We start from the raw sequence: 13,517 nt of genomic DNA on the forward strand, positions 1-13,517 counted from the left end.
TGAGGGGGACAGCCACAGGGGTGCTCTCCACTATCCAGGCATTTTCCTTCCCTCTCCTGACAGTCACCCAGTTTTCTGACCCCTGTAGCCTAGGGATGACTACCTCCCTGTAGCTCCTGTCTATCACCTCTTCACTTTCCCTGATAAGCAGTAGGTCATCAAGCTGCAGCTCCAGATCCCTAACATGGTCTCTGAGGAGCTGCATCTCGGTGCACCTGGCGCAGATGTGGCCATCAGGGAGGCTGGAGGTCTCCCAGGATTCCCACATCTGACACCCTGAACAAAGCACTAACCCTGCAGGAATGCTATCTAATTCTGCAGGAATGGATCAGGGGAAAAATAAGTCTATTCACCCACTTACATCGACAAACCCAAGAACTTATTAAACCGTTAGCTCATACCGTTAGCTGTGTGAGCCCTGCTGTTCCTGTCTGTCCAGGCCGATTCGCCAAGGGGAAAAAAAAGAGCTGGCGCCCCGCTCTCGCCTCTTCCCGTTACCACCTAAGCCCATTGAGCCAAAGCCCTACACTCTGCTACCGCTCACTCCGCTGCCCGCTCCGACCGCTGCCCACTGTATAGGGTGGTCTCCTTTTTAAACTCTCCGCACTGTCCTGCCTACGTCACGCGCCTGTGCAGTATGATAATAGGGAAGCACAAATCTGGGGAAGGGTACAAGACCATCTCAAGGCACCGAACATACTGTTCCTTGGAGCTCAGTGCAGTCCTTCGTGAAAAAGTGGAAAAGATATGAAACCACAGTCACACTGCCTAGGTCAGGCCACCCCTCCGCTGAAGTCAGTGGTTGTAACTGGAGATGAGGTTCCTGCTCCACAGGCTCTGAGGCCTTGTACAAAAAGGGTATTTATGGAGGAGTGGCAAGGAAGAAGGCCTGGCTTTAAAAAAATATATCCTTGTCTATAAAGACTTTTCAAAGCATCATTGAGATGATCTGGAAGAACATCTTGTGGTCAGATGAGACTGAAGTGGAACTTTTTGGCCTCAGCACTAAGCAGTTTGTGTGGTGTAAATTTAATATTGTGCATCAGTCAGGTAACACCATCCCTACTGTAGAGTATGGTGGAGGTAGCATCTTGATGTAAGGAAGCTTTTCAGCAGCTGGAAATCTGTTCAGGATTGATGGGAAGATGAATACAGAGATTCTGAATAAAAACATGCTAGCATCTGTCAGAAAGCTTAAACTGAGGAGGAAGTCTGTCTTTCAGCTGGACAACGGCCCAAAGCACAGTGCCAGAGGAACCATGGAGTGGCTTCAAATGAGGGAAATTGATGTCCTTGAGTGGCCCAGTCAGAGTCCTGACCTTAACCCGATCGAACAACCCCGGCAAGACCTCAACATTGCTGCCTACCTCCACCTCCGAACTGACGTGGCACACTTGAGCAAACTTACAAGGAGGAATGGGCAAATCGTGTTTCATCACATTGTGCAAAGCTAGCAAGGACTTAAATCTATCAGATTTATTTATTTATCTGTCATTTATGTGAACAAATGGTGGGTGCTGAATAATTCTATAGGGCACTGAATGGGAGAGATCCTGGCCAAACAACTTCTCCGCTCAGCCCCCAGCCTTCCCCCAACACAGTGAGTGTGACTGGGGGGTGGGGGGTAAGTGTGACGGGGGGGGTGAATGTGGGATTGTGAGTGTGTGTGTGACAGTGTGAGTGTGCATTACTGTGTGTGAGTGTGTGGGAACGGCTGGGTGTGAGGGTGTGTGTGTGTGTGTGTGTGTGTGTGTATGTTTGTGCATGGGGACGGCTGGGTGTGAGGGTGTGGGGACGGCTGGGTGTGAGGGTGTGTGTGTGTGTGTGTGTGTGTGTGTATGTTTGTGCATGGGGACGGTTGGGTGCGTGGGCGCGGCTGGGTGCGAGAGTGTGCGTGTATGTGTGTGTGAGGGTGTGGGGACGGCTGGGTGTGAGGGTGTGGGGATGGCTGGGTGTGAGGGTGAGTGTGTGTGCAGGTGGCTGGCTGTGAGGGTGAGTGTGACTACCCTTATTCTGCCTTTGTACTTGCAGACCGGCCCACTCCCCTGAGATATGCATGTTTGATGTCGCGGCCCAGATGCTGGTGGGCACCTCCCGGTGTGCCTACCTGGCGGACAGGTGTGAGGGGCAGCACCTGGAACTGGTGAAGGTGGGACAGTGCAGGGAATCTGACTTCCCGTGGGCGGTGGAGCGAGCCCAGTTACTGGCGGAGAGCACAAGGCAGCCCTGTGGGTCCCTGGACAGCTGTGGTCCATGGGAACAGTGCACAGGTAAGCTCCCAGTGGATAGATCCGTCCAGCAGCACGGAAGGACCCCCAACCGTCCACCGGAACCTGAGACCACGCAGAGTCAGCTGGGCACTAACCCAGATGTAGGCTTTCCCTGGCTAATTGCTCACATGGCAGGATTAGCAGATGAGAAATCCAGCCGATGAAAATCATATTCACCATAGTTTAGGACCCAGATAGGGATGTCATGTTCTAGGTAGAGCAATAAGAGTGCAGAGAAAATTTGCAATGTTTTTGCCGGGACTTTAGGACCTGAGTTACAGGGAAAGGGTTTATAGGTTAGGACTTTATTCCCTGGAGTGTAGGAGAGATTTGTCAGATGTATACGCGGTTATGAGGATATGGATAGGGTAAATGCAAGCTGGCTTTCACCACTGAGGTGGGTGAGGTCATGGGTTAAGGGTGAAAGGTGAAATGTTTAAGGGTAATCTGAGGGGGAGCTTTTTCACTCAGGGTGGTGAGAGAGTGGAACGAGCTGTCAGTGGAAATGGTGGATGGCGGAGTGAGGTCAACGTTTCAGAGAACTTGGGATCAGTACGGGGATGGGAGGGTATGGAGGGCTCTGGTCCAGGCACAGGTTGATGGGATGAGGCAGAGTAACAGTTCAGGATGGATGGGATGTTTCTGATCTTTAGTGCTCTAAAACTCTGTCAGACACAGGAATGATGTTCCTAAAGGCATGAAAATTCAGTAGCAGGGTCACAGTCAACATAAGAAATAGGAGCAGGAGTCGGCCATCTGGCCTGTCGAGCCCACTCCACCATTCAATAAGATCATGGCTGATCTGACCATGGACTCATCTCCACCGACATGCCTTTTCCCCATAACTCCTAATTCAATGTGCAGAAGGCTCTGAAGTTAGTGGTGGTGGTTTAGGTGGTGAGCAACTGCACGATTCAGATCAGATGGAAAGCTGGGCAGAACATTGCCAGGTGGAACTTAATCGTGACAATACAAAGTGATGCATTTTGAGAAGTCAAACAGGGGTAGCTTATAAACAAAGTTCAAAGTAGTTCCCCCTCAGGTTCCCATTAAATGTTTCACCTTTCTCCCTTAATGCATGACCTCTGGTTCTAGTCTCACGCAACCTCAGTGGAAAAAGTCTGTTGGCTTTTACCCTATCTACACCCCTCGTAATGCAGTATACTTCTATCAATCTATTCTCCCATGCCCCAGGGTATGAAGTCCGATCCTTTTCAACCATCAGGACTCGGGTCCTCAAGTCCCTTACAGTGCCCCATATGTTGTTGTTACACTGCTTGCCCACAGGGGGTGGGGGGTGGGGACATTCCTGCCCCTCCGGAAAGCAGCCTTTGACCAGCCTCTCCCCGCTCTATGTCTGCAGGGTCCGTCTGTCATTGCCTTCTTCCCAACCAGTGTCCGCAGGCCGGGGCCGACAGCTACTGCATCGTGATAGGCTCGCGGCCGAAGAGGGTCAGCCTGTGTTTTCTGGGAACGCTGAAGTGCAGGAAGATCCCGTTTCAGATGTGTGCCCCCTCCGCCACCCTCAAGCTGATGTAGAAACGCGCCTGCCGCAACCTCCCGGAACCGCAAGCTTGCTATGTAGCTGCTACTTACCTGAGTAACACTGGCCCACTAATAAAGAAAAGCTGAGGTGTTGACACCGGGCTGAGAGGTTTATTTTATTCCACTCTTGAGATATCTACAACTCACGATCCATCCAGCCTCCCCTCCGTGGACTCCCTCAGTGGTGGAACGCTGTTTTGTTTGGCCGTATTCATGTATATGGTTGAATAACAATTAAACTTCACCTTGAACACTTCTCAAAGTTCAAAAAATTCAAAGTATATTTATTAGCAAAGCACATATATGTCACCCAGTACAACTCTGAGATTCATTTTCTTGTGGGCATTCACAGTAAGTACAAAGAAACACCGGCGAATCTATGGAAGATCACACCCAACAGGATGGACAGACAGAGTGCAAAATACAACAAACTGCACAAATCCATAAAGGAAATAATAATAAATAAATAAACAATAAATAATGAATTTGAGATAAAGATCCCTTGAAATCCCTTGATGTCCATCCATGATCACAGTGAATGGCGGTGCTGGCTCGAAGGGCCGAATGGCCTACTCCTGCACTATTGTCTATTGAAAGTGAGTTCATAGGTTGAGGGAAAGTTCAGTGATGGGCTGAGTGAAGTTCTTGCTTCCTTAATAAAACATGATCAAAGACCTCACCCACCCCAGACATTCTCTCTTCTTCTCTCCCCCACTCTGGGCAGAAGATGCAAAAGCCTGGAAGCACGTACCACCAGGTTCAAGGACAGGTTCTAGCCTGGTGTTATCAGACCCCTCAATGCACCTCGTGTATGATAAGATTGACTCTAGGTCAATCAATCTGCCTGGCATGGGGTTTGCACCTTATTGTCTGCCTACACTGTTTCTCTCTGTAACTGAAACACTTCATTCTATATTCTGTTTTGCTTTGTACAACCTCAGTGTGCTGACGTAGGAAATGATCTGTCTGTCTGACAGGCAAACAACAGCCTTTCACTGTATCTTGGTACCATAAGAGGTAGGTCATTTGGCCATCACGTCTGCTCTGTGTGATAGACAGTGATTGTCGTCTGCCGCACCTGAGGATGAGAGTTAGAAACCTGAGCGGGAGGTTCTACAGTTGAAACCCATTTCCCCAGGCCAGTTCCAGTTTCTCAACCTCGGCAGTCTGGGCCCGGTGGTACGAGTGGTCATCACAAACTTGGTTGCAATGGATAGCTATGACATCATCCTTTCCTCTCCACAAAACGCTACGAAACTGCCTTCCTGGCCACTGGATCTCACCGTAGATCTCATCCGCCCAGACCGCCAGAGCTGACTTCACAGACAAGGACAGGCAAGCCCCATCTTAACGGAGTATGAGGCCGCTGGATGCCCTCACCTGGTTTAGCCCACCTGTTAAAGCAGTGCTCTGGGGTTTGGCCACTGTTACATGCAGACAACTAATGGAGCCACAGGTGATAGCTCAGTTTAAAGTTCAGAATAAATGTACTATCAAAGTTTATATACCTGCATGTGTAAAAGTACATAAGACAATGGAGCAGAATTAGGCCATTCAGCCCATCGAGTCTGCTCCCCCATTCCATCATGGCTGATCCCAGATCCCGCTCAACCCCATACACCTGCCTTCTCGCCATATTCTTTGATGCCCTGACTGATGAGGAAACTAACAACTTCCACTTTAAATGTACCCACGGACTTGGCCTCCACCACAGTTTGTAGCAGAGCATTCCACAGATTCACTGCTCTCCAGCTAAAAAATTCCTCCTTGCCTCTAATCCAAAAGGTCACCCCTCAACTTTGAGGCTGTGCCCTCCAGTTCTGGATACCGCCACCCTAGGAAACATTCTCTCCACATCCAGACTATCTAGTCCTTTCAATACTCAGTCGGTTTAAATGAGATCCCCCCCGCCACATTCTTCTAAATTCCAGTGAATACAGGCCCAAAGCTGCCAAACGCTCCTTGTATGTTAACTCCTTCATTCCCAGAATCATCCTCATGAACCACTTCTGGACTCTCTCCAATGACAACACATTCTTTCTGAGATATGGGGCCCAAAACTGTTGACAATGCTCCAAGTGCGGCCTTACTAGTGTCTTATAAAGCCTCCACATTATCTTCTTGTTCTTATATTCTATTCCCCTTGAAATAAATGCCAACATTGCATTTGCCCTCTTTACCACAGACACAATCTATAAATTAACCTTCTGGGAGTCTTGCACGAGGATTCCAACATCCCCTTGCATCTCTGTTCTTTGAACTTCCTCTCCATTTAGATAATAGTCTGCACTATTGTTCCCTTTACTAAAATGCGTTATCATACATTTCCCAACACTGTATTCCATCTGCCACTTTTTTGCCCATTCTTCCAATTTGTCTAAGTCCTGCTGGAATTGCATTGCTTCCCCAGCACTACCTACCCCTCCACCTATCATTGTAACATCCACAAGCTTTCCCACAAAGCCACAAATTCCATTATCCAAATCATTGATAAACAATGTCATAAGCAGCAGTCCCAATACTGACCCCTGCGGAACACCACTAGTCACCAGCAGCCAACCAGAAAGGGCCCCCTTTATTCCCACTCACCGCCTCCTGCTTGTCAGTCATCCGTCTATCCATGTCAGTAACGTCATTGGATTTTATTTTGTTAAGCAGTCTCATGTGTGCCCCTTATCAAATGCCTTCTGAAAATCCAAGTAAATGACATCCACTACCTCTCCTTTGTCCACCCCGCTTGTTACTTCCTCAAAGAACTCTAACAGATTAGTCAGGCAAGATTTCCCTTCACAAAAACCATGCTGACTTTGACTTATTTTATCATTAGTCTCCAAGTACCCCGAAACCTCATCCTTAGAAATAGACGCCAACACTTTCCCAACCCCTAAGGCTAGGCTAACTGGCCTATAACCCTTTTTTTTTGCCTTCCTCCCTTCTTGCAATTTTCTAGTCCTCCAGGACCATTCCTGAATCAAATGATTCTTGAAAGATCATGACCAATGCATCAGTTATCTCTTCAGCAACCTCTCTCAGGACTCTGGGATGTAGTCCATCTGGTCCTGGTAACTTATCCATCTCAAGACTGCTCAGTTTGCCTAGCACATTTTTCTTTGTAATAGCAATGGCACTCCCTCCTGTTCCCTGACACTCACAGAAATCTGGCACACTGCTAGTGTCATCTACAGTGAAGACTGATGCAAAGTACCCATTACGTTCATCTGCTATTTCTAGTACAACCTCACCTGCATCATTTTCCAGTGGTCCAGTATCAACTCTCGCCTTCCTTTCACTCTTTATATAACTGAAAAAACTCTTGTATAACTGAAACAACGTCATACCGACCAATCTCTAATTGTGCACGACGTCATCCACCTTATTCCGAATGCTATGTGCATTTAAATACAGCACCTTCAGTCCTGCATTCTTCACCCTTTTGAATTTTGCCTCTGTGGTACAATCTAACTCTTTGCTCTGTCTGTATTTGTACCCAATCATTGGCTTGTCCTTCCTTACATTCATGATACACCCATCATCTACTTGTAACCCTGCTGGCTCACCCTCAGCTCTATCATCCTGGTTCCCATCCGCCTGCCATTTAGTTTAAACCACTCCCAATAGCACTAGTAAATCTGCCCGCAAGAATATGGTCCCCCTCGGATTCAAGTGCAACTCGTCCCTTTTGTGCAGGTCCCACTTGTCTCAGAAGAGATCCCAGTTATCCAGAAATCTGAATCCCTGCCCCCGCTCCAATCCTTCAGCCATGCATTTATCTGCTACCTCATTCTATTCCTATCCTTGCTGTCTCATGGCATAGGCAGCAATCCTGAGATTACTACCTTTGAGGTCCTGCTTCTCAGCTTCTTTCCTAACTCCCTGTATTCTTTTTTCAGGACCTCCTCCCTTTTTCTGCCTATGACACTGGTACTAATATGTACCACGAGTTGTGGCTGCTCACCCTCCCTTTTCAGGCTATTGTGGACGTGTTCAGAAACATTGCAGACCCTGGCATCTGGGAGGCAAACTACCATCCGTGTTTGCTCTTTGCACCCACAGAATCACCTATGTGTACCTCCCTAAAGAGTCCCCTATTACTGCTGCCATCCTCTGCCATTCCCTACCTTCCTGAGCCACAGGGGCAAGCTCAGTGCCAGAGGCACTGCCACTGTCGTTTCCCACCGGTAGATCAATTCCCCCCCCCCCAAAACAGTACTCAAAATGGAGTAGTTATTGTTAAGGGGTACGGCCACAGGGGTGCTCTCCACTATCTGATGTTCTGCCTTCCCCCTTCCTGCCCGTCACTCATTTATCTGTCTCCTGCGGCCTTGGGGTGACTACCCCCCTGTAGCAACTGTCTGTCACTGCTTCACTTTTCCTCACAAGGCGAAGGTCATCGAGTTTCAGCTCCAGTTTCCTATCACGGTCTCAAGGAGTTGCATCTCAATGCACCTGAACAGACATGGTGATCGGGGATGCTGGGAGTCTCCTGGAATTCCACATCTGACACCAAGAACAGAACACTGGCTCTGTAGACATACCCCCATTCTCTCAAGAGTTAAGTAAGAAATAAGGAATGAACTTACCCTCTTACCTTGCCTCCACCTGTTCTCTCCGAAGTCCTGTTGAGCCAAAGCCTTACCACTCTGACTCACACCACTCTGATGATGACCGCTGTGCTAGATGGCACCCCTTTTTTTTTTGGAGACAGGTTTTTTTAAAGCTCTTCACCAGACTTGCATGGGAACGTTTCTCCTGTGTCTGCGCAGTACTCCAATCATCGACTCCGCTAAAAAAAACTTCCTGCTTTTTACTGCTCTTCACCGGACTTGCACGGGAACGCTTCTCCTGCGTGCAAACTGTGCAATTACAAAAAGAGAAAAACAAAAAAATAATAATAAATATGGAGAACATGAGATGAAGGGTCTCTGAAAGTGAGTCCATAGGTTGTGGGAACAGTTCGATGTTGGGTGTGAGTGAAGTTATCCCCTCTGGTCCAGAAGCCTGATGGTTGAGGGGTGATAACTGTTCCTGATCACCGGCTGGTGCTGTGAGTACCGATGGTTGAGGGTGATAACTGTTCCTGATCACTGGCTGGTGGTGTTGAGACAGTGAGTTGTAGAGTTACTACAACAGTAACAGATGGGATGATCGTTACAGTCAGAGTGCTGGTAGCAATTGGAGCAGCAGTTACTTCAATCGATACAATTGGAGCAGTGGTTACTTTAATAGTTACAATAGGACTGGTAGTTAATTCAATAGTTATAATTGGAGTGGTAGTTACAGAATCGAACCATTGCAGAACTAACTGCCCCCTCCTGAGGCTTAGCTGGGTCTCACAGTGGCTGTGGTTTCAGGTATAGTCACGCTGAACGTCCGACTGTGTGAACACTGGTACACGTGACCATAAGAAACCAGTCACCGCTCTTCAGTGCAAGTGCGAGGCCAAAGCCTGCCCCCCACCCATCGCCAGACACTGGCCTTGATGTGTCCCCTCCCCTGGACTCTGGGAGCCCATCACCCTGCTTCCACATCCTGAAACTTCAGACCGAGCAATGAAGACAGCTCCCCCCAAAGGGCCTCCGCGTTTCATTTCATCAGACTTAATAGCTGCTTTCTCTTTGCTCTTCCCATTCCTTCAGGCCCAGAGCTCCCTGATTATTCCTTCCTTATTCTTCACCCTTACAGGAACATATCACTGACCCTCCAGAATCATTTTTAAAATGACTTCCACTTCCTAACTGTAGCCTGCCAGATTCCGTTTCTCTCCCTCACTCTCACTCACTCCTTCCCTCGCTTTCTGACAATCTGCCGGTATTTCATGCCCTCTCTCTACTCTCTTCATCCCCACCTCTCCCTTTCCCCTACCCCCTCTCATCTTCCCCCTTTCCCTTTCTCTCTCACTCCAGCCCCCATCTCTTCTCTGTCACTTACCCTCTCTCTCCTAACTCAACCTCAAACCTCTCCTCCTTCCACTCTCCCCCTCTCTCTTCATCTCCCTCCTTCTTTCCTTCTCTCTACCTCTCCCTCCCTTTCCCACACTTTCGCTATTTCTTGCTATCTCTGTCCACATATCTTTCTTTCTCCTTTAATACCCCTCTCTTCTTGCCCTCTTGCCCCCATCTCTCTTCCCCTCTCTCTTATCTCTTTCCTCTCTCTCTCTCTCAAACCTCTCTCTGTCTCTCACCATCCCTCTTCTTCCTCACATTCACTCTGTTCCCCTTCACTCTCCTCTCACCCCTTCTCTCTCTGTCTCTCACACACCGAATCCCCAACCTGTGCATGTCTACCTCCCTTCACTCTCCCTGGCTCCTCTCTCTCTCACACACACTTATCGTCCTGTTCCCCTTCCTCTCCCTCTCCCTCCTCCCTTCCATCTCTCCCTCCTGTCCCTTATCTCTCCCTCTTCCTTCCTCTCCTCTTCTGTCTCTCACTCTCTTACATTCTCTCTCTCTCTCTCTCTCTCTCTCTCTCACTGTCTCTTCTTCCTTCCCTCCCTCTCGTTAGCATTTCCAGGAGCTGGGTGGCCGGTGATGAGAACCAGTTTTTCAGAACCTCCCCTCCGGGGTCCCCAGATTGTGAAATCAGTGCCTGCTGTGATCTGTGAGAGAGGCTGCAGACGGACGGACCCAGGCTGCTGTCACTTAAACTGAGGGCGGAGAGCACAGCATGAAGGTACGGCTCCTGCCCTCCTCGGGCACCCCGCGACGGGTGGGGTGGGGAGGGGAGTAGGCCCAAACCCACAGGAATGGCCCCAGCCACACGAGGGGTGAGGGGTGAGGGGTTTGCAGTGAGCAGAACACTCTCAACTCTCAGTGTGCCAAGGGGGTGGGCTGTCCACTCTCACCACCCCCTCAGCCCTGTGGGGGTCAGACTGGGTGCTGGGGCTGAGGGGTGCGGTGGGGCGAAGGACTCGCAGCACTGCAGGGTGGTGATGCTCCCTCCTGCAGATCCGTGCCAGGGCTTGGGGGAGAACTGTGCCCAGATCCCTGCCAGGGCTTGGCAGAGAGCTGTGCCCAGATCTGTGCCAGGGCTTGGGGGAGAGGAAGGGAGAGCTGTGCCCAGATCTGTGCCAGGGCTTGGGGGAGAGGAGGGGAGAGCTGTGCCCAGATCTGTGCCAGGGCTTGGGGGAGAGGAGGGGAGAGCTGTGCCCAGATCCGTGCCAGGGCTTGGGGGAGAGGAGGGGATAGCTGTGCCCAGATCCGTGCCAGGGCTTGGGGGAGAGCTGTGCCCAAGAACGTGGACAGCAGGGAAGGCCATTTGGCCTGATGACTGTGCTGGTTCCTGATAGAACAACACCCTCCCACCACTCTTCCCCCCCCCCCGATCTTTCCCCACCGCTCAGGAGACGATTCCCCTACAGTGCTAGTGCAATTCCTCTCAGTTTTCCACACTGCGTAGGCAAAGAATTCCCAACCTATGCTCCCCGCTCCCCCATTTATATTTTGCCCAAAGGGCTGAATACGAACACAGGGATGTAACGCTGAGGCTTTATAAGACAGTGGTGAGACCGTGCGGAGTGTTGTGAGCAGCTTTGGGTTCCTTATCTAAGAAATGTGAAGCCCTGGGAGCAGGTGGTGGATGGATGTACGAGCAACTGGTGCAGATCACCAGTCCCGGTTATCCAACCACTGATGCCAGGCAGACAATCTCTGAAGGGTATTGATTATGGCTGAGGTCACCCATCCTGTAAAGACACTGCGTAGAATAAAGTAGTGGCAAACCACTTTTGTAGAAGAGTTTTCCAGGAACAATCATAGTCAAAGACAGCTGGAAGACCATGATTACCCATGTCGTGTGACATGGCACATAATGATGACGGTGTCTAAGAAAGGATGGGCTGGCATTGGCGAAGGTTCAGGAGAATGATCCCGGGAATGAAAGGGTTAATGAATGAGAGTGTTCTGATAGCTCTGGGCCTGTAATCGCTGGAGTTTAGAAACACGGTGGTGATCACTGATCGCGTTAAGCTGCACGGCCGCACAGTAACAGAAATGGTCTCGCGCACGTAGCCTTCGTTACCAGGCAGCTGAAATTTTTTTTTAATATATAAAGTGCTGTGTAAAAATCTCCTGTTCAGAGCATGGTTCGTCCGTGTATCTGTGAACACCTTTAGAGGGAACACTCTGGGGTGGAAGGGGAAATCTCGTTGAAACATATCAAATGCTGAAAGGCCAAGATAGAGTGGATGTGGAGAGGATGTTTCCTACAGTGGACCAGAGGGCAGAGAACAGAGAAGAGGATTTCTTTAGCTCGAGGATGGTGAATCTGTGGAACCCACTGCCACAGACGTCTGTGGAGAGCAGGTCACTGGGTATACCTTAAATATACCCAATGAGGTTGATAGGGTCTTGATTAGGTGAGGCATTGAAGGATGCGGAGTGCAGGCAGGAGAATGGGGTTGAGAGGATTAATAAATCAGCCATGAAGGAATGGCCTGGATGAGCTTTGTTAAGGAGAGGTCCACCCGATCCTCCGTGATCTGGTCCATTCAGGAAGCTCTCTCGGCAGATCTCTGTGTTGCAGAGTGCTGGGGGTCAGGATCCCGTCGTCCGTGAGTTTCTCCACTATCATCCCAGCCGAGCTGGGGTCCCCTCTCCCACTGCCGTCACCACCACACCAAGTTCAATCCCGACAGCCGGGGCTGTCCGTCCGGAGTTTGTGACATCTTCCCAACAATTGTGCCCACCACCGCCCCAGCGGGCGCTCTGATGCCCAACGTGCAGGGGACGGTGAATTAATTACACCCTAGTGCTGGAATCTGGGGTGGAATGACAAAGCGTGCAGAATATGTTGGGATCTTGTGGTTCAGGGTTTGTACGGACTGATGGGCTGAAGGTCCTGTTCTGAAACTTGTTATCCTCCTGTTACTCCCACAGTCACCCACCTCTATAAACCGTCACTAATCTGGGAAGTGTCCGTGAGCTTGTCCACACTGACACACATGCCAACACCCACACTCACATTCTCACACACACCCACACTCACACCCACACCCACACCCAGACCCACACTCACACCCACACCCACACTCACTCCCACACACACCCACAATCACAACCACAACCACACCCACACGGTGTGCCCCCTGGGACAGTCCATCTGTTTCAGCATGAGAGCAGGAGGCTAAAACCCAGGACAGTCACCACACTGGGGAACGTTGTCTTCAATCCGGGTCACAGAGACAATAGATCAAAGGACAAGAGACAACTGCCCTGGGATAGGGAGGGTGAGAGAGGGTGAGGGGGAGGGAGGGAGAGGAAAAGAGAGAATGAGGGGGTAAGAGGGTGAGGGGTAGAGACGGTGAAGGGGAGAGAGTGGGGGGGGAAGAGAGGGTGATCAGAAGAGAGGGAGGGGAAAGGGGAAAATGGGAGAGATGGTGAAGGGGAGAGAGGGTGAGGGAGAGTTAGGGTGTGGGGGTAAAGAGGGTAGGGGGCAAGAGGGTAGGAAGAAAAAGGGTGAGGGGTAGAGAGGATGATGGGGAGAAGATGAGGGAGAGAGAGGATGAGCGAGAAAGGGGGTGAGGGGAGAGAGAGGGTGAGGGGGAGAGAGAGGGTGAGGGGGAGAGAGATGGGGTGAGGGGAGAGAGAGAGGGTGAGGGGAGAGGGGGGGAGAGAGAGAGGGTGAGGGATTAGAGAGGGTGAGGGGAGAGAGGGGGTGAGGGGGAGAGAGAGGAGGGGAGGGGAGAGAGAGAGGGTGGGGGGAGAG

At 50.3% G+C, this 13,517-nt stretch overlaps 1 protein-coding gene across 1 annotated transcript in view; it reads left to right on the forward strand.

The window, feature by feature from the left end:
- Positions 1-4,071, forward strand: part of LOC140192391 (complement component C6-like) — a 28,463-nt gene extending 24,392 nt beyond the window's left edge. Inside the window, exons 5-6 of the mRNA XM_072250038.1 lie at positions 2,032-2,270; positions 3,634-4,071. Of these exons, the coding sequence (XP_072106139.1) occupies positions 2,032-2,270; positions 3,634-3,809 (415 nt within the window). The 3' untranslated portion in view covers positions 3,810-4,071. The remainder of the gene's footprint in view (positions 1-2,031; positions 2,271-3,633) is intronic.
- Positions 4,072-13,517: the final 9,446 nt, after the last annotated feature.

This window comes from Mobula birostris, unplaced genomic scaffold (assembly GCF_030028105.1).
Source record: "Mobula birostris isolate sMobBir1 unplaced genomic scaffold, sMobBir1.hap1 scaffold_1317, whole genome shotgun sequence".
Lineage (NCBI taxonomy): Eukaryota > Metazoa > Chordata > Chondrichthyes > Myliobatiformes > Myliobatidae > Mobula > Mobula birostris.